This window comes from Fonsecaea pedrosoi, assembly GCF_000835455.1.
Source record: "Fonsecaea pedrosoi CBS 271.37 unplaced genomic scaffold supercont1.1, whole genome shotgun sequence".
NCBI lineage: Eukaryota > Fungi > Ascomycota > Eurotiomycetes > Chaetothyriales > Herpotrichiellaceae > Fonsecaea > Fonsecaea pedrosoi.
This window is the reverse complement of record NW_013550615.1, coordinates 2,742,179-2,768,463: the sequence shown is the minus strand read 5'-3', so window position 1 is coordinate 2,768,463 and position 26,285 is coordinate 2,742,179. Positions and strand designations below refer to the sequence as shown.

The following is a 26,285-nucleotide window of genomic DNA, read 5'->3' as shown; positions in this document are numbered from 1 at the left end:
ATGGGCGCAGGCATTCTTCATCGGGTCCTTTGCTCAATCCTCACTCCTTTCACTGTACAATATACGCTCATCAATTAGGGAAAAAGGAGGAGTGTCAAACAACAATACAAGGGAGCTTGGAAACGCTCAGCTGCTCCCCAACCTCCCCCGGTGCCGACAGCCACGTTTCTAGCGAGATGGTGTTTCCCCCGTCCATAAGATTTCTCCCTCCACTCCTCCACAAACCCCAGTAACACAGTGGATCTGTTCGGTAACAGAAGAATCCCCGGAAGCTGGACGAGAAGAGAATAAGGCACGCCAGGGCTGCCCTCTTTGGGGTTCACCCCGGCCACTAAGCCGATTTTGACTGGGGGCAATAATGGGGCTTTTCCAGGCTTTGGAATTTACGGAGTAGGCACTGCAAGCCCTTCGAGCACGAGATATCCTTTGGGGCTGCTGGATTTTTGAGACCCTCGACCAGGACGACATCTGCACTTCGGGAACGTGTAGGTACAAAGTACGGCAGTAAAATGCACGATTTGAAGAAAAAAAAGGACTATGATCTTCAGCAACACCATTCCATGATTGAGTAGCCTGCCTGTTTTGTAGGCAAGCTGCGTTCCGTACCAGCAATGATGATGAAGACTTGGGTGCTTCGCCTAGGGCGGCTGCACACGAAAAGTAGCCAGCTCCCTCCCATGCTTGTTCATCCATTTGCCTGCAGTGTGTTTCTTTTCATTTCATCATGTTCTTGTCCCCCTTTCAAGACAATAAGGAAAAGCACTCAAACAGTTCTCCATAACGCCTACGCTTCGACGACGCGCCAACCTGGATTCTCTTCAAAGAGGAGTGGACTTTGACAGGAATGAAACCGTGGCTCCACATTCGCCAATGCGTCTCACGACATGGCTTCCTCCAATCATGCCAGTGTTGTTGTTGGTACAGGTGTCAAAGACGGTCTGCGCTGCGGCTGCGATCTCCAGATAGGAGACCACACATCTTCCAGGTGTCCATTCCTCATTGAAGGATAGGTGCATGATGCAGCTGTTGAAGGCCTGTACGTTTCCAGATCAGCATTTCTCTACTTTTTTTGCTTCTTTGAGGGGACTTGGACGCTAACAGAAAGAAATGACCGACAAAGGACGAAGAGCACACAAGGACTTACCCCAATCGTGATTCCGTTGCCCTTAGCTGTGTTTGACAGTGGAACAACGTCGGCACCGCGATCAGTCACATCAGCCAAAACCTCCATGCAGTCGGTGGCGTTGACATCCTTGCGGTCATTGCACACAGCACTATCGGACTGCGATGCCAGAGTTTTGAACTGCGACGCAAACCATATGTCCTTGTAGGCATTCGTCAGCCCCAGGCCACGGGGCAGACGAACGCCTGGCTTGTTGAAGGGGCTTTCTTGATATTTGTCCTCTAGAGGCTCGAGAGTGTCGCAGTTGAGGTAGACAAACACTGCAACGCCACGGACAACACGCGTGAACCAGTAAAACCGATCTGTGACTGTCACGGCCTGACTACAGCAAGCATTGCCGACTGTTCTCGTCGATTTGCACTCTGCCGCCGGGTTGTTGTACTTGTCCAGTTGGCCTTCGGTGTAGGTTCCACAGGTGTCACGCATGATGGGAATGAAGGTGAAATATCCACATTCATTGTGTTTGAGGTCCTTGGAATATTTGAAGCTTTCACTCTGGCCAGCCTTTTCATTGTAGCCACCAGCAACGCTAAACACACTCACGTCAGTCTTCACCATTTGGGATTATGAACTCGGTACTAACCCGGCAGTGAAGGGTCCGGTCTTGTAATTGCCATTCAGCTTGAACTTCCAGTTGCTGCCGACATGTCTGTTTTCAGTCAAGGTGCAAGAGGTTCCTATTTTGTCCCCAACATCACAGGTTATATCATCAGCTTGTGAATCTCACTCGGAAAGATGAAGTGCGAGACCATGGACTTACCGCCAGTGCACATGGGCATGACATGATAGGGTACCTCTTGGCCATAGCGGAACTCGGTCCTCATCTCACAGAAGCTGGCGCAGTCAACCACGTTGAATGACCCTGGGTCGTCCTGACAGTCACCACTGCCCGGCTTGAGCCGAAATCGAGGTGGGCATACGTCGGTGCCGTACTCGTGGTACAACACTGGCATCGCATCGGTCCAGGTGCAAATGTTTGCTGCGGGAGCCGAGACCTTCGCAAACACCGGAGAGGAAAGGACGAGGAAGGAGACGGACAGAGCCAGGACGAATTTGGCAGACATTGTGAAGGCGTGGAAGCGCATTGTCACAGTGTCAGCGCACAATGAAGGGTTGAAGGAATGAACAAAAGGTCGAGATTGAGGGAAACGAGACAGAGAGGAGAGAAAAAGATGATGGACGAAGGACTGGTGGTATTGATCGAAGCAGACCTTCTTGGAGTTGTAGAGACTTCAAGATGGGATGGATGAAGAGGTTTCTCATTCCTCTGTGGAAACACGACCTTTTCACTGATATATTTTCACAGTATAGCCAAGAGCAACACCAAAACATCACAGTCGACACTAGTCCTGGGGTCCGTAGTGACATCCAAATAGAAGAGGAAGTATAGCCGGGGAGTGTTCGACAAAGATGCCTTGTATAGAATGACATATGGTGACAAGAAAGAAGTAACTGGAGGTCAGGTGCCGACAGGTGAATTTGACCGTCGCAATGTCACGGAAACTGCGAGCTTGTTTTGGACCGCATGAGTTTCGTGGTCTCTCCCTCCTCAAAACCCCCCTCGTTCGTTTTCCTATTGTTGGCTCTTAATGTGATTCTCCCACGACATGAGTCTTGCGATGCATCTGGGCCAGCCAGGTCTTGCTGGTAGCGATGCGGATCTTCTTGCCAAAGAACATGAACACCAGGAGCATGAGGTTGTTGGCCATCAGGACGCCGCAGAAGACGCCGGCGATGATAGTGACGTAGCCGCTCTCGAGGATCCAGTCGAGGATCTTAAAGCCAAAGCCGAATGAGATGGCCTGTTTGCCCAGGTTCATGGCAATGAGCATCTCGGACAGATTGACCGTGTAGCTGTCAACCGCGTAGGCAAGGGTGAAGGTGAAGTAGAAGTACGCCGACCAGTTGCACATGGCCACACCCGCAAAGTAGCCGATCCAATGCAGATTATCCTGCGCTGTGTACCCATACACGATCAGGCCGGCCGGCCCAATCAGCATGGCAGGCAGGAGAACACCCAGACGCATTTCAGCCTCGCGGATCCCATTGTTCTTCTTGGTCAGATACGCAGCCAGTCGGTCGGATGACGTGGTGAAGGGGATGGCGAGGATGTATCCGAGGGCATTGCCAACGGCGATCAAGCCGGAATTAGTCTATAGTTCAAGTATGTCAGTTTTCATTTTGACCCTTTCCGAGGTGATAACAGGGGTTGTCGCATGCTTACCTGACTCCAATTGTAAGGGGGGGCAACAATCTTAGCAGGGAAAGTGTAGTTGAATGCCAAAGCCCCCAGACCAATGTAGATACCATATGTCGAAACCACCCAGAACACAGATGGAACGGCGAAATATGTGAAAGACCGGGCGGCAGTCATGAAGAACGAGACATCACGGTCGTACACGCCCCACAGCTTGAGCGTAGAAACAAATGACTTCCTGTCCGGCGCAGGGCTTGAAACCTCGTGCAAGTCGGCCCCAACACCTTTCTCGATCGGAGAAGCCTCAACGGCCGCTCCGAGGATTCTCTTCATCTCCTCACGCTTGTACCAGGTTTCTTCGACAAAGAAGAAAGCCAGGATGAACAGAGCGCACGCGAAGGCGAACTCGACGTAGAAGAATAGCCGCCACGAGTAGCCTCCCGCAAGCATGTAGCCAGCATATAAAGGTCCGGTGGCACCCAGGCAGAGGCAAACGGTGTAGTAGCCCAACCTTTGGCCACGTTCGTGAAGGAAGAAAATGTCATTGACAAGCTGCACGGGCAGAGCCTCACATACTCCAGAACCAAACGCATGAATGATGCGACATGCCATTAGAGTGCCATATGAGTCGCATTGAGAGCAGCCGATCAGGCCAACAGCAAACTGAGAAGTCAGTGTCAGCTGATGATTGAGCTCTGGATACAGACATCCCAAGCAGGATGAGCGGACTTACAAAGATGATGGAAACGAGCATGACAGGGCGTCGGCCAAATTTGAGATAGGCGGGTACCAGAAGCAAGGACCCAAAGCCATAGGCCAGGTTGGGATAGGAGATCAGGTTTGAAGCCTTATTGGGGTCAATCCCGAACGATTCCGCATAGATGCCAATGTAGACCGAAGGGCCGAGCAAGGACGAGTTCCCCAAGAAAGAATACGCTGCGCAGATGCACAGAATCATTGTCTTCTTGAAGTTGCCCCATTGTAGCGGGTCGTTGGGATCGTCTGCTGGCACGGGAAACAGAGCTTGACCGTAACCGGTATCATCGCCCTCTGAACACGAAGTATTAGCATCTTGTAGACTTGGCTTTTTGTAAAGCTTTGAGCCACTTGGCTTGGGCTCGAGCTGTAAGTAGCAAATGCAGCGAAAGTACCTTGAGCTTGCAAATTCACAGTTCCAGGAATGGCCTCTTCGTGAGCATGGCTAGCCAACACAACAGGATGTCAGTAAGTATTGAGAATCCACCAGACAAACATCAGGCGATTTTGCGTGACTCACCTGTGCTTCAAATGGGCTGGATGGTGGCCGTGCTCATGTTCTCCCGTCATGATGGGGCGATATCTGTAGAGTGTCCGGCTTAGGAGATCAAGGGGGAAGAGTTTGGACTTGGCCACAGAATGGAACTGAGGGAGAGGAACGTGGTTGAAGATGAAGCGAAGGCCATGTGGTAGAGCAGGAACATTGATCGTCTTTTCATAATAAATGAAGCACAGACCTTTCCCATTCGGCCATATTTTTTTTTCTGGGGCCATCCAAAGTCTAGGTTTGGGCCTCAACTAGCCGTTACCTCCCACTCTTGTGCCTTGCCAACTATCCCCCTTCCAACGAAGGGTCCCTCTCCTCCGCCGTTTGTACCTATCAAGCATGTTCGACGAAGAAAGCGGTGGGGCGATGAGGCGGGGTCTCCACCCTCTTTAGCAAGCAGAGGATGTAGTGTACTTGTAATGGGGCTCTCGTCACCGGAAATACGCCAGTCTTGGGAGTGCCAATAGTGAGTGTGCGGTATTGGGATGGATAAGGGGCGATAGTTGACTGGGGAAGCTTGCAGCTGGGTGGTTTCTCCGCCGAAGAGCGGGTTCCCGGCAGATACTAAAGAGGCGCTAGGTGACGGCGTCATGATGTGGCTCATGCCCTTGGATGAACAAATCAACAAGTCTGGATATAGTCAGTGGTGGAAGAGAATTCTGGGATCTACCAGCAACGTGGGATTCGACTGGATCGTCGTTGGAAGCTGCCTTTGTCGGTCTGAACTCATCCGAGTAGTTGTGCTGGTGGTGGTGATTGTACCAATTGCCACCTTGGCCATGGGTCGTTGATTTAGACCCGCGTCCAGACCGCATTCTTAATGATCCGGCAAAGCCCTTGGTGCCCAGAGCTAGCGTCGATGTGATGGATGCTGAAGTAGAAGATCCGAAGGAGCGTAGAAAACCTGACTTTGTCACAGGGAACAAACAATAACCACATTTACCCGGTGCCCAGATGCTGGCAAGTGGCTGGGCAATTCTCGGTAGAGCAGAAGCCTGCGTTCACGTCCTAATGCCACATGATTCTCTTTTCCATCTCCCACTTCCTCCAACAATCGACTTCGAGACGTCTGGTGAGCTCCACACGGATTCAGGCAATGCCATATACTTGTGGGTACATCTTGCTTGAAATTGTAGACTGATATGCAGGAGATACATTCGCATACACAAAGCCACCTCAGTATATTTTGCACCTCGCCGCTCACATGAACCAGTTTAGAAAGATCTATGGCAGCTCTGGCCGTTGCAAAGTTCGATGATTGCGACCCAAAAATCACAGTCGACTCTGTGTGCCCGACTCACGCCGCGTACCTGGTGTCAAGTTAGCATTCCAGAGCAAACTCAGATTGTCTCGATGAAGAGAGAGAAAGGCTCACACTCGCCTTTCCAAGCCTCCTCGGCCTTTGCCTCAGCATCCCAACTCCACAGGAATTTCTGCATCTCCGGATCCCCCCATTTATCGTCGTTGGAGCCGCCCGAAGACAAGACCTTGAACTTCTGATCACGAGCTTCCTGCTCGGGACCATCGGGCAGATGAAGAGCGGCTCTGGTCGCCAAGCAGGTTTGTTGGATGTGCTCGGCTCGGGCTTTTTGAGCCTTTTCGTATGCTCGAAGCGCAGCAGGGATTTCGTCCTTGGATGATATCGACGAGAGGACCACTCCTAGCGAGGCTGCGTCTTCCACAGCTTGCGCCGCACCTTGAGCCACGTATGGTCTGCCAACAAGATCAGAATCACCTCAGGCAGACGGGGACTCAAGAACAAGGGGCAGTACATACAACATGGGATGGCACGCATCGCCCAACAGGGCAACCGAATCTCGGACCCATCGTAAAAGAGGCATGTGCATGCACAATTTCCACTCCAGAACGTCGCCTTCGGGGACAAGATCCAACATCTTAATCAGCATTGGATCCCAGCCTTCGTATTCCGACAGCAGATTCTTCTTTGATGTGACGGTTGTCCAGCTCTCGTCAACCCGCCCACGATCAGGGTGAGCAAGTGCCACGTTGCTGGCTTGGTGGTTAGCATGTACTTCTGCCATATCAAGAGAAAGCTACTTTGCTAAGTCATCCAAAGGTCTTCGGACGAGAGACACTTACTAGATCTCATGGTTGCGCACAGGATAGGCAATGATATGTCTTCCTGGTCCGACCCACCGAATTGCCTTCTTCTCTTCGATATAGGGCAACAGATCCGGGTGCTTGCTCAGAGTGTCCTTGGTGAGGACGACCCTGAAGACGGCGTCTCCGGTCGGTATTGCCACGTCTTTGTCGTCTCCCAGGAGCTTTGCACGGACCATGGACTTGATACCGTCGGCCGCGAGCACTACGTCTCCATGAATCGTCGACCCGTCGTTGAGCTCCACCGCGGCCGGACTGAACTGGACGTTCTCGACTTTTGTGTTGGTCTGCAGCTTCACATTGGGCAGGGCCATTGCTTTCTCCAGCAGAGCCATTTGCAGGTCAGCGCGATGCACGACAAACTGCTCGCCATGGGCTTGGTTAATCGGGACGCTGCCCAGGAGAGATCCTCCCTGCCACCGCAGGATATGGATGGCCCCCAGCGCGACACCCGTTCGTCGAACCTGGGTGCCTACGCCCCACCGATCCAGCAGCCGGAGCATGTTGGGTGCACACTGGATCCCGGCTCCAACCTCCTGGATCTCGGGGGCAAATTCGACGATGTGGACATTGTGGCCTCGTTTCCCAAGAGCCAATGCAGCAGCCAGACCTCCGATGCCCGCCCTGTGGTTGTCAAAAGGTGTCAGTTTGTATCTCGGCGGGATTCGGTCCTCCATTGGACCTTTGAATCGTCAATTTACCCTATTATTATCACCTTCAAGGGAATACTGGCTCGAGCATATTGCTTCTCCCTGTTCACTTCTGAAGGTATCCCCATCTGTGCTTTGTCGTCGGTCACGGAGCTTGGAGATGGTTGGATATACAATGTACCAGACACAGACCCCGGCTCCAGCACTATACCACGGCGGTTGTGCTTGGGATATGGTTGGATGGATGGACAGCAGTTAAGAAAGACTAGAATGCGTCCCCTCTCGCTTATCGGCGTAACTCACGCTCCGGGCCTGTGAACGGTGAACGAACGTGTGTGAATATATGTGAACCGTCCAAGAAACAATCGAGAATCAACAAAAAGGCATCGATGCGAATACCACCCGTCCGCTAGCTTTAAAGAAACCCGCGAGAAAATGGCATTTCCGAGTCGACGAGGCTTTGTACGATCAGGAGGGCGATCTGCCCGCTGCCCGCGGTTCGCCCACTTTGCTCACTCCCTCTCTCCATCTCTCCATCTCTCCATACCTCGCGCGTGGGGCCCATTCTAGACCCGGCAGATCCAAAGTTGACCCCACGACAACAACGACAACATCATCATCATCATCATACTGTAGGACTGGCAAACTGGCAGTTCTGGATATGTGGGTAGTGGGCCACAGATGTCCGTGTGTCTGTCTGTCTGTCTACCTGTCTGTCTATTCTTCCTCTTTTTTTGTACCCCTTCAGCCTTTGCGACTCCCAAGAGGTGAATTGTCCCCACTTGCTCAAGTCATGCCAGAACCCTGTGATCATGGATATATGTATTTGTCACTTGTACTTTGTATTCCATCGACTGAGAAAATGGAGTGTAAGCAGCGGTGACAACAACCTCTGTCTAGTTCCTACGTACCTACTTACTACTCATGGCACAACTTATGCGTAGGAAAAGGTATACAGGCTCATCTCGCAATATGCGTGGACCGTAAAAGTGTGTTTTTCCACCATTAAAAGCTCGAATTTGCAATTCACAGATTAAAACTGCTATGTAGGTAGATAAGGCGAGGAGGTAGGTAGGTAGGTAAGTAGGTAGGTTGTGTGATAGAGAGGCCTGATCCCCAAAAAAAACCAGCAACACAAACTTCGCAAACATGTTTCCCATTCCCATTCCCATCCCGTTCGTGTCCCTCGTTTCCAATGCCATGAGAATCCCTCAAATGCAACAGACCAAGAAAAATCAGGAAAAAAAAAGGGCAAGGAGAGAGGCAGATTGCGAAAGGTGATAATACACAAGGAAAAAAACAGGACCGTGGAACCAAAAAACATCCAGCTACCTTTGGAGGAGGCAACATACCACATATTCTGAACCCCGGAACTCATCAACACCGAGCGCAACCGCCTCCTTCTGTCCCTCCCCCAAACAAAAGAGCTGATACGAAGGCATGATCAATAAAAGAGGTAGAGAAAGGACGATGAGAACCCCCTTAGAAAAAAGAATAGCCCACAGGTGCTCGCAATCCACCTTTTCAAATGCATCCGACATCCCTTCCATACGCTTCACTGTGCACCCTCCCAACATGAATTGCTCAGCGATCCAAAAACCTCCGATGATTTCTCTTATGCCTGCCACGCTATGCAACACCTCCCCGATGCGTTTCATAAGTCAAAACCCTAAGAACAAGATATCTGACTGTATCGGCCATTGTCCTGTGCTGTCCTGTGATCCAGGTGGCGACCAATGAACTGAGTATACAATTCTCAGAATAAGTCGGATCCTGTCCAACTGATGATGCATGTTGCAAAGGAGAAGACCCCCTCGTCCATTAACAATCTCCTTTTCTTTTTTTGTTGTGTTGTTGTGTTTAATGGTGTCTTTAAATCTCAAAATCAATCCGAGTCCCGGACCTACTGGAATCCTTGTGTCCACTGTCCACCTCCCTGACCCTGATTCTGAGGTCCAGGCCATCCTTGTCCATGTTGAGGATTGGGCTGCATAAACTGGTTTTGTCCGCCCATGGGATAAATGCCTCTCTGGCCAATCCCAAGAGCGCCATATCCTGCAGCTGCATTCATCGCCTGCAGTCCTGCTCCAGGCCCGTAGAGCTGCTGTCCTCCGATTCCACCAGAACTCCCTTGATGATGGAGCAATGGCATCTGTGGTGGCTGCATTTGTTGCGGATGTGGTGATGGACTAGCGTGTTGTCCCCCGGGTAATGGCGAAGGGATTTGTCCTTGGGCTAAGCTGGGCGAGAATTGAGGTGTAGTCATGCGATGGACAGCTGGAGATTGGTGAGGCTGCGGTGGAGGAGCTCCCCAGTTCTGTTGTTGCTGTTGCTGCTGCTGCTGCGACTGTGATTGTGGCGGCTGCGGCGGTTGCTGCTGTTGCTGTGAGTTGATTCCATGAGGGAAACCTCCACTCCCAAAGGGTAAAGCTTGTGGTTGGGAGCCCGGCTGCGAGATAGTAAGACTTGAAGATCTTTGATAACCTGAGTGTTGAGGAGTGTATTGAGATGATTCCCGCGAGAAAGGTTGTTGCAGATTTGGTTGACGGACTGGCGACTGAATAGGAGGTTGTTGGTGGGGAAATGAAGGTGGGTTCATCGAGGATGGTAGAGGTTGAGAAGGATGAGACATTGTATTAGGCTGGGTGGAAGGAACATCGCTCGTGTTAAATCGGGGAGACGAAAAAGGATGAGTCGTGGGAACAACTTCAGCAGCTTCCGCAGGAGGTGTCGATACAGGCGGTTCATGCGGTCTGCGCCAGTAGTCTTCGACAAGCCCGCGCCTATATCGATTTTGTTGATTGATGGTCTTGCTGTACTCGGCCGCATGACTGGCTTGACTGGCCAATTCCGCATCCGAAGTTGATCGCGTCAGATCTTGGTATGGCGGACCTGTGATTTCATGCCTCGGTCGCACGATATCCTTGTACCGAGACTCGTAGGCAGGGTCGAATGAAGCCAGTTGCGCCATGGTTGATGCGATCCCTGAATGAAGCGCTGGCGGTTGCACGGCACCATAGCCGGGGCCATTACTGTAAACAATGTCACCGTAGGCCGCAGCGGCGGTCGCGCGAGCATTGAGCTGGTCCTGGGCTGCGGCCTCCCTAGCTCTCGCAGCTCCAGGTCGCTTCTCGCCAGCAGCATCCTGTTCAGTAAATCCTTGCTTGATAGCTTTGGCTTCCCAGTAATCGTCTCGAACTCTTCGACCGTCTTTAATGACGCGACTGCCGAATTGTCGAAACATTGAACGCGCGGTCACAACGGCGATCTGGCGCGACCTGTACGAATAAGGCAGGATTTCGCGGTTGACAAGCTCTTCCTTCTCCTTGACACTAGCAATGATCTTGAAGAGGGACCGGTTTTTGTTGAAAAGGAGATATGAGTCTCGATACTGAAGCTGGCGCGCGCATTCGGTTGCCAACATAAACAGCTTTTGTCCTCTCCCGGGAAGGGTAAATGTCCTGATCTTGTACTCCCGCCCCCCTTGCAGGTAGCCCAAATGGTCCACCTTTTTCTCGCCTGCATCGTCAAATTCGCGCGGCACGTATTCGTCTCCTTCAGGTTGCAGCACGTCGCTGGTATGGTCCCTAACCGTAGGCAGCGCCTTGATGGTCGATTTGGGAAGGGTTCGCGGTGGTGATGCTTGCACTGGCGTGGAGGCTGGAGGTTGTGGCCCGCCTTGATGTCTGGGTGTCTGGGTCAGCTCTGGTGAGGTCTGACTGGCGGGCGTTGGTAGAGCATCGGCATTTCCAGTATAGTCTCCAGACGTTCGAGGTGTTTTCGATGGTCGACCACGTTTGCGCGGGCCTAGTGATCGTGGTGTCAGTGAAATCCGACGCGTCAAACAGCGGCGTCGGGACTCACCATCATCATCGCCTGGATGATATTCACCATATTGTTCGGGAGATCTGCTTCGTTTGATGCCGCGCGGGCCCGAGTCGGCCGATGACTGTATCAATCCACCTGTTACACATGGGCAGTCAGCAAAGGCAACGCGGCGGAGAATGTCAATCGAACGAGAACCCGACGAGGTCCGCGATGCGCCATTCAAATGTCCAAGGGTCACGTCCTCGACCAAGACATACGCATGGAGGTGTTCCCAGTGGTCAGGTTGAGGAAACCAATAGAAAAGGACGTACCACTAGCGTTCAAAGCTGCAGGATCGATGGTTCCTGCACCATCGCTCATGTCGCCGATACCATTCAGAGCATTTGTAGGATGGCGAGTAGGTGGATAGATGGACATTTCAGCGCCGCGGCGATGAAATGGTGGTGTTGGAGGGAGTAGTGGTGGTGGTGATGATGCGCAGGCTCTGCACCCGCATCAGCACGCCAGGAGCTGCCAGGCAGCACAGAGCTGGGTGACCCAAACTTCGAGATTTAGGAAGGGTGCCTGCGTCTGATGAGCGCCTCAGCTCCCCGCCTCTTCAGTAATGTGCGACAACGGGAATATTGAAGTGCAACGAGGATGGCGATGGCGACAAACAGAAAGCCCGGCGCGGAAAGCAAGGCGTGCACAGGTGCAGAGCACGGTTGCAGGCGTGCAGGCGTGCAGCAAAAGTAAAGTTAGCGAGGATGACGAGGGTTATGCTGGAACCAGAGGCCGCGGCGGGAGGTAGATTGGTGGAGGTGGACGGCAAAGGATGCAGCTCGAGCTGGGGGGAGTATTTAGTGTGGCAGTAGTGGCTCTTTGTGCCAAAAAAGACGCGCAGTTGGTCGGCTGGTTACGCCAGTCGGTCAGCCAGTGGTAAGTGTTTCTTTTGATCTGTGAGGTGCGTGTCGCAAGGTGCGGAAGTACAAGAGAAGAGCGGGAGATGGCGCTCGGAGCTTGCAGATGCAAGTCAAGAAATGGGATGTTCCTCTTTTTTTTCTTTTCCGTCGCCTCTTCGCACTTGACCTGACGCTGACTGGTCCCTCGTTTCCCTCCGTGTGCCTAGGCAAAGCCCGTCAGTCGAAAGAGGTGGTCCCTCGACCCAAAACGGGACAGTGTGCTCGTAAAATGACGATGGTTTGCCGAGGGGATTCGAGTTTGGCGGCTTAGGGACGCGCAGGCCGATTATTTAGTGGTGGCGATAAACTCAGTGATGACACGTTAGAACCCGAGCCCAAGCGGAGTGATTGGAAGGGCAGGGTTTGATGACGGTTGGATGGAATTGAAATCTGGGGAATGCGCGATGAGACTGAGAGATGATGATGATGATGGGATAAAAATGGAAGTGGGCGAGAACGCGAGATGACGGCTGATTGCTGATGGTGGTAACTGTAGAGTTGTGGTTCTGGGACTTGCGACTTGGAACTTGGGACGGTGCGGGCTTGAAATTTAGAGGGAGGAACTGGGCACTTTGGAGAATGACCGATTAGACATCTCGCCAGGCAGGAATTGGTGCCAAAGTGTCTAAGCTTAAGGCGGGCGTACGCTGCGGGCGGGTGCTCTAGGCAAAGAGGTTTAGTGTATCTCGGTATCCCTTGTACCCCTAGGGTGCCTAGGACAGGCTGGGTGGATCTCAACTGAACTACTACGATACACAGTTGCGCTTTCTGGGAGGTCTCTTTCTGTGAGAAATTTCCGCAGTACTGCCGGATAGCGAGGTAAGCGATTAGGTTGGGAGACTGCGAGCTGAAATCAAACAATGGGTGACTTTTCGAGAACGAGACGGATCCGATTCTCGATGATTGAGGGATTGTTTTTTTTTTGATGGTTCTGGACTTGGATGAGATTGGATAGTACGGAGTAGAGCCTCGCAGCAAAGATGTGCGGGAGATGTGCGGCCAAAGAACGCGCCAGATGGCGAAAGAGGTGGGAAGGACGAGGGAAGTGTAGGTGAGGGAGGGTGGCGGGGAGAGCGAGAGGGTGTGGTGAGTGGGAAGCAAATAAGCCAATACCACAGCAGCACCCAGTGAGCGGCAGAGAAAACACGAGGTCTGAATCGGTCGGTGGTTGAGTTCGGGAACTGGTGGGGATTAGAGTCTGTCAGGGAGTCAGAGGGACAAGCTGATGGCATCAACCAAATAATGTATGTCCAAGTACGAGTAATGCAGCGTAGCTTAGCACCTCTTCAGAGGGATTCTTGGGCTACCAAAGTGCGGGCGCATGGGTATCCAGACGAGCATGCAGATGCTTTCATGCAGCAGCGGCCATGGCAGCCTACGATTGATTGCAAGCAAAGAGCGAGATACAGTTTAGGGCGGTACATGCGACCAGGGGGTGGTTCTTTAACTAAACTAGAACTTTTTGGGGGAGGGGAGGGAGTTCAGAATAGCAGTCGAATGGGGGAGAAGATGCCGGGTAGTGGGCAGAGAAAACAGGGGGGTAGGGAACAGGGGGGTTCATTTCACTCACTGATCCACCCACTTGTACCCTAGGTATGTATGAATGAGTGCGACGTCAACTTCTGCAGACTGGGCAGTCGCTTTTCTGTTATAGGATAGCGACAGAGATACTGTTAAAGCCAGTATCTACTCGTAAGGACCTACCTGATTAATACTCGCGCACTGGAATTTTTGTGCAAATTCCAGCAGTCTGAGTACAAGGTGGAGGGCTAAACCACTCGTTGGGTTTGTCTTTTACTCGGTACTGATGACCAACCGGGCACTCGTTCTGGGAACTGACTCGGGTGCAGCGGCCACCAGCAACCAGCAACAAGGCCCAGCGAGCGGTACGAAAGGCTTCCGGCGAGGACCCGGGGTCCACTCAGTCAGGCAAGTCAGGTGGGCGCTGTGGGAGCTGCGGGCGTCATGGGCGCTATGATCTCTGGCCTCTCTGGTGGATTCCTTCAATTGACTCAAACTAGGCTCCCATTATTGGGGTGTCTTTCATCATTCATCGACGCTCCCACAAAACTCAATCGCAATTCACAGTATTTTGAAAGTCTGGTCTCTTGTCCTTCAGACCGGAACGAAAAACAAAGTGTGAGCATAACGCGAGCTAGAATCCAATTGCTCATGCTCATCGCATCATGGCCCTCCCGTCCGCATCCCACCATTCAGCTTGCGACGCCCTGTTCTCCTTCCGGCATCTCAGGTCATCTGCCCCTCTCCCAGAACCACACGTCCAACCCCCTGTCTCGTGGCGGAAATGTCTATCCATGGCTCCCTTTTTCTTCGGTCACGGAGACCAACTAGCACCACTTGGCTTTGCCCGTCCATTCATCATACGGCCCTGGACGAACCCGGGAAGCGCTGAGCCCATCGCTAGGCTAACCCTTCTCTCCATGTTTGATCCCCTTCGATTCCCAAAGAGCGCAAAGCTTCAGCAAGCCCGACTCGGGCTTTTCTTGGTTTCTGGTCGCAAATCGATCGCATCGGCGAGTGACCTTTGAACCATCTGTCAGCTGATACCATTGGCCAATCGCTCCAACATTCCCATGACCATCCTTGAGCCACTCAGCTCCTCGATTCCGCACCCACTCCCATGTCTGCCTCTCCACACGCCCCTCTTCTTCATGCAACGCCTCCACGCGAACTTCCCTGGCAGATGAGAAGCACCTAAGCCACCAAGCACATTTTATGTACGAGTACTCATAGCGACGACGGAAGAGTCACCCAGTCACCCAGTCACCCAGCGCTGGATAAGCCCCACAAGCGGCTGGTCCACGGGTAGCCGTGCTCGTTCAGGAATCTGCTGCTCATGCTGACTGGCTCATGCTCCTCGGCCCAGGCAGTATACTTTGCACAAGGTCTGATATTTCAGTCCCTCTGGCACTGAGAAAGATGCTCATACTCGTGTTACTTTCAACAGAGGGAGCATCCTAAGAGCAAGATGGCGTATCCGTGAGATTTGTGCTTACTCGGGCATGTACAAGTATTGCACCTTGCCGTCGAGCCTTGGAGGATGTAGTCTGGATTTTGTTCGTACTTGTAGTCCTGGCCATGCAGGCTCTCTGATCTCAAGTATAGGTACCGTCGTGTTCCCTGGCCTCTTCCTCGCAACCTAGACTAGACTAGATTCTCTGGGCCTCTCTGTCGCTTCACCATGACGAGCCATGCTCACCACCAAAGGCCGCTTACTCCGAGAGAGGCCCAGAATTTGTCATATCTGAGACGACTGTCATGGTGCTTCAAAGGGCCAGCTGAACTCTGACAGAACCATCAGAGCGGACGGTGGCCCGAGCGTGGTGGCGTTCTCGAATTGCATCAGCTCCAGGCCTGCCGTTGTTATTGGATCCCTCGCACCTGGCTTTACATACATCTGACTTGTGGGCACCTGGACCATCGGGAGATGCGACTCGATAGCAGAAGTATCTACTTCCCAATAGGGTTAACGAAGAAATTAGGCCAGGGAAAGTTGCCTATCACACTTTGCAAGCTTCCTGACTCGACCTATTGCGGGAAAACGAAGAGGTGCCAGAAGTAATATGCCTGGCGAAGACGGCAGAGGTTTTCGATAAGCCAGGAATGGATCCTTCGCACGAGGCACACTGCCTTCTCGGGCCTCTTATCCCGATGCCTGTAGGTAACCCAGAAAAAGACGAAGGGGAAACAGGGATGTGGTTCAAAAAGACTAAAGCAGGCAATGTCTGTTTTCCGTAGTTGTATATCTGAGTTAAAAGCGGAAACATGTTTGAGACACTTCCTCCATGTGATAGTAGTGATCATTGCGGCAGGGAATTTTAGAGGATCCTGAGCATGAAGGTGAAATGTTAGCTCACGACTTACCGAGTACTCGCGCCAAAGTGCCTCGGATAATTTGTTTCGCCAGGTGTCGAGTATTATTGCTTCCCTCTCATTGCGGCGTAGGGATTATGGGCTCTCTGGCTTGTCCGAAGGCGTACGACTCCCACGAGGATCTTCATATAATTTGTTGGCCAAAACAGATATCGGGACGGGTTGCTGAGACAGCAAAGAGGTTCCATCCCGGTGGTCGTGGAGCGTGCTCCAGACTGTGGTCAACTGGAGTTGGAAATCTGGTTCGATCTCAGAAACACCACAGTAATGAGAAGGGGTGGTTCTTGGTCGTGCTGGCTCTGTCTTCACAAGTATCGAGTACGTCTGTGATGCACCTGTCAGTGCTAAGCGATTGGTTTTGAAAGTCGTGCAACTGGGTCTCGCCGAGCCACCTGCAATTGCTGATCTCGCAAGCCTAGTTAGTGGCCTTGGTGGGCTCCAAGTCACCCAAGATCAACGGTGTCCGGGGACGTTTTTCGGCCCGCTCCAAGCTTGCACATGCGTCTGGTCTTGATCATAGTGGTGTGGCCTTCAACAGGCCCTCGTACAACAAGCGAGTCCGATCGCCGCAATGCATTGTTCCCAGTGTCTCCATCCTCGTCCCTAACCCTGGCTTGCCGTGGAGGGCATTCGGTAAAGGCGGTTTTAATCTGCAGGCCCATGTTTGAGGCAGGCATAACGAATGTCAAGTCTGTCCTCTCGTTGTAGTTAGGGACCATGCCTCATCACAATCATGACACAAGGACCTGTTGTTCAGATTGGATATGAAGACGGCGCTGGCCGAGACCCATTTAGTTGCAAGTACGGGGGGCACCAGGCTGGGTAGGTGCGACCCCCCAGCTCCGCCCTCTCGTGGTGGTGTCGAAGGGCCTCATCGGCGTTGTGATGCCGCGGAAGAGACGATGCGAGCCGCACTTGCAGCAGCCACCTGGCTTGCTAGTCCTCCGACTGACGTGCATTTGGCCATGCAAGATCGCCCCTCCCCCCCTTCAAAGGCTGTGTGCCCATCTGCTGTCCAACGTCTTGTAGTTGGCGAGCGAGTTGGCTGCTCCGTCAACCTCATCCTTTCCTATTGCCACGCCCTGAATATTTGCCCCTGTGTCACTTTCCAACCTCGCCTCCTATCTCTGTGCATCACACCGTGGGTTTGGTACCCCTTTCATTGACAATATCAGATCTTTCTGTCTCGACAGCTATTGGCTCAAGGGTAGGGCGGTCCCAGCTTTGAGGTTCGTGGTACCGAAAGGAAAGCAAGGATCGCTTGCGCGTCGTGAAGCATGGAGGACAATGATGTGGAGGAATGGTAGCAGGAGTTGTGGGCAGCACCCGAGTCCGTTTGTTGGGTCTTGCGGTGTATTTCATGTGTTTGATCAGATTCATGATCACCACATAGTGAAGGGTGTTTCAGTGATTGGCACTTCCCTGACACCGAGAAATTGGTGGTCCAATCCATAGATGCAACTGAAAAACAAGAATCTACAGTGCGAGAATAGTGAAACAAGTCATGCCAGAAAGAGCCCTACCAGCCTACGATCCTGCGCGATTTTGCACCCTGGATCAACCTCAGCTCTCAAAATTCCTCTCCAAGTTGGTGCTGTCAATCTTTGCAGCTATTTAGTGTCTGTAAGCCTTCGGTACTGGGCTTAGTCGCTGCAAATGGATGCCTCCCGATCTATACCAGTAGTCCTTTTTGGGTCTTCAAGACATCCTCTTGTCGATGACGGACCAATGGAGTATCTCTGCTCTTTCGCGTCATAATGACAAATTCCTCCTGTGACCGTGTTCACATCCATGTACATCTTGCCCTCATGTGCGACAAAGTCGCAAAGTCCCGTTATTCATTAACGCCAACTCACACCGCCAATTGCTCTGTTTGTTGATACAATCCGTCCAGTCATGCTCCCAGCACCAGTCATGAAACTCAGTGCGTCAGTGAGAGCAAGTAGTCGTCGACGCTTATCAACCCAGAAGACCCTGAGGTTGGAGTAAGCGTGCAGACAAAGTTCCATCGAGGGATCTGCTATCTTCTGGGTTGAAAGCTGCAACTCCAAATTGCCCCGCGGAGTCCTTAGTGAGTCCTGCGGCTGCAAGCCACTCAGCAAGAGCAGTATCATCACTGTTGCAAGCGACAATCAAGTCCGAATGAGCGTCGACCATGATTTTTGGCTCCAATTGACGTATGCTGATCAGCATTTGAATCGTCTGCGCAAAAGTCTCACCTTTGTCTGCATAGTATGCCGGTTTTTGGTCGAGGGGCCAGTGAACCTCTTGACTGCGCCAATCCCATCGTCGGTACAACCAGCACATACGCTCCACACAATTGAGGAGGATGAATGCAATCAAGAATGTCTCGAAGTTGTTGCTCTTGTGGCGAGACAAGACCCGCTGTTCGAAGTGGTTCATGGTACCCCTGCACACGATGCTGGCACGCTTCTCGATTGCCGCCTGAAGTTGGAGAGTTAACACGCGATAAGAAACATCCATCTTTGTCTCACTGATCAAGGTTCGCCCATCGTCGAGCCCGGTATCTGTCGCAAACAAAGGTTTCAGCTTATCATCGGTGAGCAGTAGCGTAGCCGTCCACAACTCGACGACATCTGAGACGAGATTATCATGCTTATCAACGATCACACCGCTCTGTTGCCGTTCTTTGATAGTTTGAGCCATCTGTAGACTCGCCCTCATTACAGGGGAGTGCTCTTGCTCCACGACTTGAGGAACGATTACCTGAAGATATCGTTCGACCTTCGGGAGAAGGTTGTCCGTGTCAAGATCCGCGACGATAATATCTTCATTGTTCGAAGGGGATTGAGTGCTAGGAGTGGCTAGCGATGAATCTTGTATGTGTTCGCTTTGAAGGCCTTTCATGACGATCTTTTGGTCCGGAAAGTGGAAACCTTCAATTCTCCCCGAATATGGCGAAAAGGAAGCTCGCGTCTTCAGGGTATTGACATCATGATAAGCGAGAACCCCATGTAGCCCAAGAAAGTAGAGTGGGAAAGCTTCACTGAGCCTCGTGCGTATACATGAATGCTTCCATAGGCGAGGGCTTTCAACAGCAGCACATGTCTGACACGGTGTCTCCTGAGAGCACGTCTTCTTGAGCATGCGGCACCTCATGCACGCGCCAACCTTTCGAAGCTCGCGCACTTCCTTACGACGATCGGGTGCAAATTTACCTCGGACCTTGGCCTTTGGCGTTTGTGAGTGGTGTAGATCTCCAGTGTTGGAGAGCTGTGCTTGTCGTCTATTCGGATTTATTGCAATTGGTCTGAGATTTTGGCTTGTAGATTCCTCATTTTGTGGAGGGAGATCATCTGTTGCCCTTGGAGGAGAAATGGACGCCATATCTGGCGCATAGAGAGGCTGTGTCGAAGTGGGAAGAGTCAATTGCCCCATCGATTGTGTCCCAAGCATTGCTGGCCAGGGATATGAAGATCGACCTTGGGAAGGAAAACCATTGTCCTGAAGCTCCCCAAGAAGGGCGGAATGGACATCATCTGACATATCTAAATCGCTGCCCATAACAGAGCCGTTGGCGATTGTCGCGTTGGCGGTGGCCGCAATTGTTGAGAGGTCCTGAGAATGAGTACTCGCAAGAGGGAGACCAGCCAGACTACCTCGGGAAGGTGGAGGGAGATTACCCATATAGTGGTAGAGTGGAGGGAGGTTTTCAGGTGTACTAGTAGGAAAGGCTGAACAGAGCAGATTAGTGACCGTGTCTGCAGAACATGAATAGGCAAAATCAAGCCAAACATACCATTGTCGTGGGCACCCGTAGTGTCATCATGTAAGAGAGAATGAGAAAAGGAGTCTGTCTGAAGTTGGGGATCAAGCGATGCATCCTCATGTGGCTGAGAGGTTTGGTCGTGATGCCCAGCTGGATCGTCAGACATGGAACCTGCATTTCGTCGAGCATTACCACCGACGCGACGAGAAGCCTCAGCGAGGACATTCAAGCCGTCAAAATTTTGTCTGTGTTGACTAAAGGGCAACCTGACATTGTCATCGTTCGCGTCTTCTTCCGCTGCTCTTTCATCTTTCCCGTTTGCCTCCGGATTGAATGAAGGGTCGATGTAAGGATGGACATCTGGAAGTGAAAGGTCGTGTAGGCGCAAGATGATCTTGGTACGCTCTGCGTTAGATATGGCTGGACATTTTTTGGTCAGATGGGTGACCATAGCCTCGCTACGGCCTCGCGAAAAGTGCTCTCCACATCGTCTGCAGGTCTGCTCATAACGATTCGAAGCGTCGCCGATCTTGGGACCACGTTCAAAGAACTCGGCCATCAGCGGGTTAGGGCGTCGTCCCATGACTGAGGATTCTGCCAGTCCTTGCCTAAATATAGTCAGTGCGCTACACTTGAAAGACTTTGCGTGGGTTTCAATGTTAACTTACACGACTAATCGAGGAATCAGTGTCTCCCCACCGTCGAGAAGGCGAGTTGGACGTGAAGCGAAGAAGGAAGACTGCGAAGAAAAGGCGATATTTGACAAATGTAGATCCAATCCACAGATCGGTTGAAGACATGAGCTTGGATCCGCAGAAGACGCTTGAATTTAACAATGACGATGACAGCGATGAAACTGTTTCGACAATGTTTACAAGGCTACGTGACAATGACAAAATGTTGGCAGAATTTTGCGATGTTCAAGGCGGTGTTGCAAAAAGCAGGGCGGTGAGATGATTAGTCGGGGTATCTATTGGCTGTCGGCTACTCCCGTGCCAAGCAGAAGCTTGTGTCATCAGGGTCTTGTGAAAGTAGTCATCCTGCTCCGTTGGTCTCCAACCCTAGGAATACACAATACAGTGTACATATGGCAAGCCATTTGTGATGAGTACGAAATTGCTACACTTACTCGGTCTCTGAGTGGCAGTTTTCACACATTCCGTTCCTCAGGTGGTCGGTATGGGACTTCGAGAATCTCAAAAATCCGCCTCTCGTCATGTCCCTCGAGCAATGTCCCATCATTGACTCGCTGCCGTCCACGCCCCCTCATGACGTCTTTGAACAGTCCGTGTTGGTTCAATCTCATCTGTTTTTTACTTGCAAGTAATCTGATACTCCGGTTGAACAGATCATTCCCGGTGAAATAGAGCAATGCTGCTCCAAGTTCCGTCCAAGGCACAAAGAGGAAGTCGATTCGGCGCCAAACATCACATCCCGGTAAGGCAGATGCTCCATGCCACTTCGACGAATCATCACTTGAGGAATGAGCGCCAGCAAGTCCCACTTTCAGGAAACCTTGCGCCATCAATCCAGGAATCACAGTTTCTAGCATCAGTGTGCGAATATGGCTAATCCCGGCCTCGGGCATCTGCAGAAGCTGTTAGCCTCAACTTGCCTAGAACACAAAATGATCCTGCGAGCAGAAACTTACAAAGATGATGCAGTCGATATCCCCGGAATCTTTGCTGCCTCGTCTATACGAGCCCCCTATGATCAGCTGAAACTTTGGATCCGCAGACTTGAGAGCCGTCTCCACGATTGCAGCGTGTTGCTCGACCTCGCTGCGAGGAATTCTCTGTTGGAAATCAGTGTAGTGCTCGATACCCACGCGTTGATTTGCAGTCAGCTCAGCTTTTCGATATACATCTTCCAGGGATCGATGACCTTGAGCGAGCCACCTCTTTGCGGTTGTCTCTCCGGCTCCATAAACTCCCATGAACAGCTTAATAATCTGATGTCTCGGATCGTTCTTAGCATACTCGAGCCGTCTATAACTTCCGGTAGAAACGATCTCTTCGATTTGCGCCGCAATACTCTCGCCGATACCGATTGCACGAGCTTCGGAAACCGTTCGAATCTTCTGATCTTGCCTACGAAGTTTTCCGACAGCTTGCCGGAAGGCCTTGGTCCGCCATTGATCGCCTGATTGGTCATAAGAGGTTGCCATTTCTTGTAGCTTCGATATGGTGTCAGCATTCGGATTTTCGGTGCGGGTTGTCCCAGTGTTGCTTTCTAGGCAAGAGAAACGGGCAGTCTTCGTTTGGGCTCTGTTTTCGGGGTCTTTTCCATGCAGGGTGCCTCGACGTTTCGGTCCAGCATCGTTCCCAGAGTCCTCACCAGGGTCAGAGTGCAATTCCGCACCATTTTGGACATCTTTTATCGCAATAGCAAGGGCATCCTCAGCAATTTTCCTTCCAGCTTTTGAGTTTATGTCCTTGGTTTCGGCGGCAGACCTCCTCTGAAGGTTAGTGCTCCCCGTTGATCCGTTCGTAATCTGACGCGATCTATCAAACCTTGGGCTGAAAGTGGTCACCCTGTTGTCCATGACAGGTGGACCAAGACAGCGGCTTGAGTCGGTGATAGTTTCCATGCCTGCTACCTTGAAGCGATTCCAATGCGTTCCGATGAGAAACCCAGAAGCCCAGCTTTCCAAAAGCCACCTCTGGCGCAAAATCACTGGGCCTTTCTAATGATACTGTCAGCAGCGCAATCACGACTTGAAGGGGCCACAAACCGGTATCTGCCTGCCGGGCAAGCATTTGGCCACACCTATCATATCCAAGTCATCTTGAGCAACGATGATATGTGTGACTTCCTCATCGAGCTCATGTGCCCACTGAGCACCAAATCGGATAGATTGGTGTATTCGAATGCGGGTTAGAGGGTCATCGTCGTTGTTGGGCACGAAAACTGCAGGATGCATTAGCCAACTACAACAAAAGCTGCTTCTAGTAGACATTTGAACATACAGAACACAAGCCCTTTGAAGATCTGCCTATTAAGAGGCACGTACCCCATCGTAGTTCGCTTTGGTAGAGATTTCAATTTGGGCAAGCCCAATCCTTTCATTCGTGCTTCTAAATTTGAAAGGTCTGTCACGTTTCTGTTCGTCCGGGAAGGGTTCTTCTGAGGTAGATTCGGTGCAGCGGGCGCCTTGGGGCGAGAAGGTTGCCGCACTGATCTTTGCTCCAGATTTAGGCTTGTTTGTGACAACTTCCTCTTCCGCAACTGTCTCTCCGAGACATTCATCTTCGAAGTTGGCTCGGCCCCCTGTGCTTTGGCTTTTTGCTGCAGTGGAGGTCGCAGATGGGGCTGCCCTGACACTTTTGGTTTCTTTACGCTTTCCTCATCGTCAAGACTGTCCAGTCGATAAAGATCTTTGAAGAACTGATCTTTCTCTTTCTTCTCCTCGGACGACAACATCGATAAAATGGCTCGAAGGTGGCATGGATTCGTCTGTCGTGGGTGCAGGCTATGTTTATATACATGGCCGCATGCAGAATAAGAAGTGAAAAGGTAATAACTTCACAGGTGAAAGGGTGATAAAGGACGCACGGGCAAACCAAGGCGGGGGTGAAGTGGGACAGCCCTTTGTTAATTACCCTTCACCACTTGGACACGATAGTGACGCGCTGTCACATGATGCCAAGCCAACTCATTTGCACAGAAGCATAGTCGAGTTGTAGCTCAATGTCGACATAGATCCGTCCTCGGATGTCCAAATAGTAGTTTCGGGTGCTCTGAGAGGGAAAGTAGAGACTGACCATCAGAGATTCGCACAATGAGTCGCAAAGACGTCCTCAGTCTTTTCATCTCTCTCACACTGCGCCCTCACAGCCGTTGCGCTTGTCGACTTCGGAGTTTGTCTCGCAGAGCCTCAACTTCGCATTCGCCTATACCGGAGAAGGCACGAGTCGAGATCAAGAAGCCAACGATTCCCCTTCATGTCGGTCTGGACCGAAACCCTGAAAATCTTTCTGCCATCTCAAAGATCCCAATCCCACGAGGAGTGACGGGCGAGAAATTCACCCCTTCGGTCCTCTCCCGCCCGCTTGGTCTTGAGCACCCCCCACGACCTGGTCAAAACAGTCCTGTCGACAATCGCACCCTCCGAGAAAGACACGAAGATTTCACAAGTTACGAGAAGGCTCTCGAGCGGCGGCGGGTTTACCTGCGGACGTTCTTCCGCCCTTATTTTCAAGAATGGCGACGAGTTGATCATTTTAAAGGAAAGAGTTTTGTGTCTAACCCTCGACTATTCAAACGCGAAAAGGCACTCTATTTCCCCAATATTTGGGGTCAAACACTTGCCGCGGAAGGCGATGGGCCTCAAGGAGGACGGGACACGACTCCCGTACTTATGGGAAAGATTTCTGTCATAGCAATGCAGTCAGGCCATTGGGCGGAGGAACAGGTTGACACATTCATCAGCGTTAAGAGCAACCCGGAGCTGAACAGAATAATTCAAGAAAACAAGAACCGTCTCCAGCGAGTGGATATCAATCTGCAGGGCGACTGGGTTCGTGCTCTGCTTGTAAAGATGTTTAGCGGACGGTTGAGAAAAACCGTACCAGAAGAACGCTGGAACAAGTACTTTATGATCAAATTACCTCGGGATATTCGTCGCGGTCTCAATGACGAAGTGCGCGATGCCATTGGTCTTCTCAATTCTCAAGTCGGGTACGTCTATCTGGTGGACTCGAGCTGTAAGATTCGATGGGCAGGGAGTGGTCATGCGTGGGAAGGTGAGGTGGAAGGGTTGAATGCGGCAGTTCAGAGACTGCTTCAAGAAGAACAAAATCTGGGACAGACATCCTCCCAGACCATATCCGCTCGCCCCAAACCCGTTGCGACCAAACCAAAAGCCTCAGTGCCTCAAATTGAAAGGTCGACCGCTATTATGAACAAGCGCAATGCAATACCCGCAGCCAGCACAGCCTGATCCCAATCCCAAAGAAGTCGGCAAAGCTCCTTGATGCGTCACATCAATCATACAAACATGCGTTATTGCTCACAATTTTCCGGTTTCGCCCTAAATTACGAACAAGAGAATCAGCATTTGCGATGTATCATGGGAAGTGCATTTATTGCGCAGGTCGACTTCACAGGAGCGAAACTTACCCGCACCTTGGACACGGCTGGTCTGCCTCTGCCCCGTCGAGGATCTCATGCTGAACTTTGCATTTCGCCAGATCGATCACTTTCACACCGCCAGATCCTAACGGAAATTTCTTCTTGGGATTTGACGCTTTGTCGCACATGGAGTGAACATAGTATGGTGCTGGCCTTGATGTGCCGGGACAGCAGCTAAAGTGGTAGGTATAGTATATGCACATGTCGTCAGAAAAGCCCGACCCGCAATTGGTGATACGGAAGAAGAGATTTGGGACACACTGAAGATGGTTTCAGTGCTTTTCGGATGTGCAGAGGTTGAGATGATTATAAGAATGGCGAGAAGTCGGGTCGGAGGAAGGGGCAGTCAAGCAGACACCGGAAGACTGACAACACCTCTTGCAGTTATGGCACCGTGCCTTCGGCTTATGCTTGCAAAAGATGGCTTCGCTCGGTGTAGTCGTCTGGGATTTGGAAGGCCGATATCCGGCGCGATGGCGATTCTGGAAATGACTCTTCTACTGAGAAGAACAGGAGAAATTGACATTCCATATCCTTAAAGGCGACAGTTTGCCTTCGCCGTTGAGACAGGGTTTCCGCGTTGACTTTGTCTCACAGATTATGGAGCATGCCTATACCCGTCGTTCTTTCAGGGGAGGCCGCAAATGCAAATGCAGAGTTGAAGAAGCGGGTTCTGGCAAGGACGTTTGCAGCCGCGATTGTTCTCTGCCGTCTTTGTCCCTTTTTTTCTTTCTCCTTGGTCCCTTTGTTATGACGTTGAAGGTGGACCCAGCCCAGACCACACAATGGAGAATAGCTCTCTGCACGCAGGGAGTAAGTATGTATTATTCCTAACAAACCGGTGGACAGAAAAGTGGAATCAGTATATCGTGATGTCAACGGAGTTATTGCCCGCAACAAGTCGAGGGAAAGAATAGTATATGGTGGGGAAAACTCGAGAGGGTTTTGCGAGCCAGAGGCGAACAAAGAAGGGTCCAATATCGCAGAATCGGACAAGGCTAATAACTCGTATTCTCTTTTCCCAATGGCCCAAGATGGGGAAAAGAATCGAGCGAGAAGGGTCGGTGTTGTATGGAATAGATTGGTAAGGAAGGGCGGAATGGATATTCTAAAAATGATGGGAGAGATGGGATAGAATAGCCCCCCAAGTCCAGTTCTCACTCGGAAAAGGGTTGTAATGTAATATGACCTTCTTTCTTGTCAAGCCTAGCCAATCGCCAAAAGATTTCTCCACTACTACTAATACAAGGGTCATGGAATGAGTTTTTGACGAGGGGAAAGAAAAAAAAGCCCTCAGATCTTTAA

The 26,285-nt window shown here is 51.5% G+C and overlaps 7 protein-coding genes across 7 annotated transcripts; 1 reads left to right on the top strand and 6 right to left on the bottom strand.

Moving 5' to 3' along the window:
- Nucleotides 1-818: 818 nt before the first annotated feature.
- On the bottom strand, nucleotides 819-2,247 carry Z517_00999 (uncharacterized protein; the record flags this gene model as incomplete). The annotated part of the gene is made up of 4 exons (XM_013433961.1): nucleotides 819-1,034; nucleotides 1,145-1,712; nucleotides 1,767-1,860; nucleotides 1,944-2,247. 4 exons carry the CDS (start codon nucleotides 2,245-2,247, stop codon nucleotides 819-821), a joined length of 1,182 nt encoding a protein of 393 aa, XP_013289415.1.
- A 522-nt stretch (nucleotides 2,248-2,769) lies between these two features.
- Z517_00998 (uncharacterized protein) lies at nucleotides 2,770-4,706 on the bottom strand (the record flags this gene model as incomplete). Its single annotated transcript, XM_013433960.1, has 5 exons — nucleotides 2,770-3,336; nucleotides 3,408-4,043; nucleotides 4,114-4,430; nucleotides 4,532-4,581; nucleotides 4,657-4,706. The coding sequence occupies 5 exons, from the start codon at nucleotides 4,704-4,706 to the stop codon at nucleotides 2,770-2,772; spliced, it is 1,620 nt and encodes a 539-aa protein (XP_013289414.1).
- A 1,317-nt stretch (nucleotides 4,707-6,023) lies between these two features.
- Nucleotides 6,024-7,481, bottom strand: Z517_00997 (uncharacterized protein; the record flags this gene model as incomplete). Its single annotated transcript, XM_013433959.1, has 3 exons — nucleotides 6,024-6,396; nucleotides 6,460-6,693; nucleotides 6,784-7,481. The coding sequence occupies 3 exons, from the start codon at nucleotides 7,479-7,481 to the stop codon at nucleotides 6,024-6,026; spliced, it is 1,305 nt and encodes a 434-aa protein (XP_013289413.1).
- A 1,876-nt stretch (nucleotides 7,482-9,357) lies between these two features.
- Z517_00996 (uncharacterized protein) lies at nucleotides 9,358-11,699 on the bottom strand (the record flags this gene model as incomplete). Its single annotated transcript, XM_013433958.1, has 3 exons — nucleotides 9,358-11,261; nucleotides 11,319-11,417; nucleotides 11,540-11,699. The coding sequence occupies 3 exons, from the start codon at nucleotides 11,697-11,699 to the stop codon at nucleotides 9,358-9,360; spliced, it is 2,163 nt and encodes a 720-aa protein (XP_013289412.1).
- Nucleotides 11,700-18,076: 6,377 nt separating this feature from the next.
- On the bottom strand, nucleotides 18,077-20,430 carry Z517_00995 (uncharacterized protein; the record flags this gene model as incomplete). Its single annotated transcript, XM_013433957.1, has 2 exons — nucleotides 18,077-19,839; nucleotides 19,878-20,430. 2 exons carry the CDS (start codon nucleotides 20,428-20,430, stop codon nucleotides 18,077-18,079), a joined length of 2,316 nt encoding a protein of 771 aa, XP_013289411.1.
- Nucleotides 20,431-20,997: 567 nt separating this feature from the next.
- On the bottom strand, nucleotides 20,998-23,270 carry Z517_00994 (uncharacterized protein; the record flags this gene model as incomplete). The annotated part of the gene is made up of 4 exons (XM_013433956.1): nucleotides 20,998-21,435; nucleotides 21,499-22,533; nucleotides 22,582-22,757; nucleotides 22,817-23,270. The coding sequence occupies 4 exons, from the start codon at nucleotides 23,268-23,270 to the stop codon at nucleotides 20,998-21,000; spliced, it is 2,103 nt and encodes a 700-aa protein (XP_013289410.1).
- Nucleotides 23,271-23,628: 358 nt separating this feature from the next.
- On the top strand, nucleotides 23,629-24,789 carry Z517_00993 (uncharacterized protein; the record flags this gene model as incomplete). The annotated part of the gene is made up of 1 exon (XM_013433955.1): nucleotides 23,629-24,789. The coding sequence occupies one exon, from the start codon at nucleotides 23,629-23,631 to the stop codon at nucleotides 24,787-24,789; it is 1,161 nt and encodes a 386-aa protein (XP_013289409.1).
- Nucleotides 24,790-26,285: the final 1,496 nt, after the last annotated feature.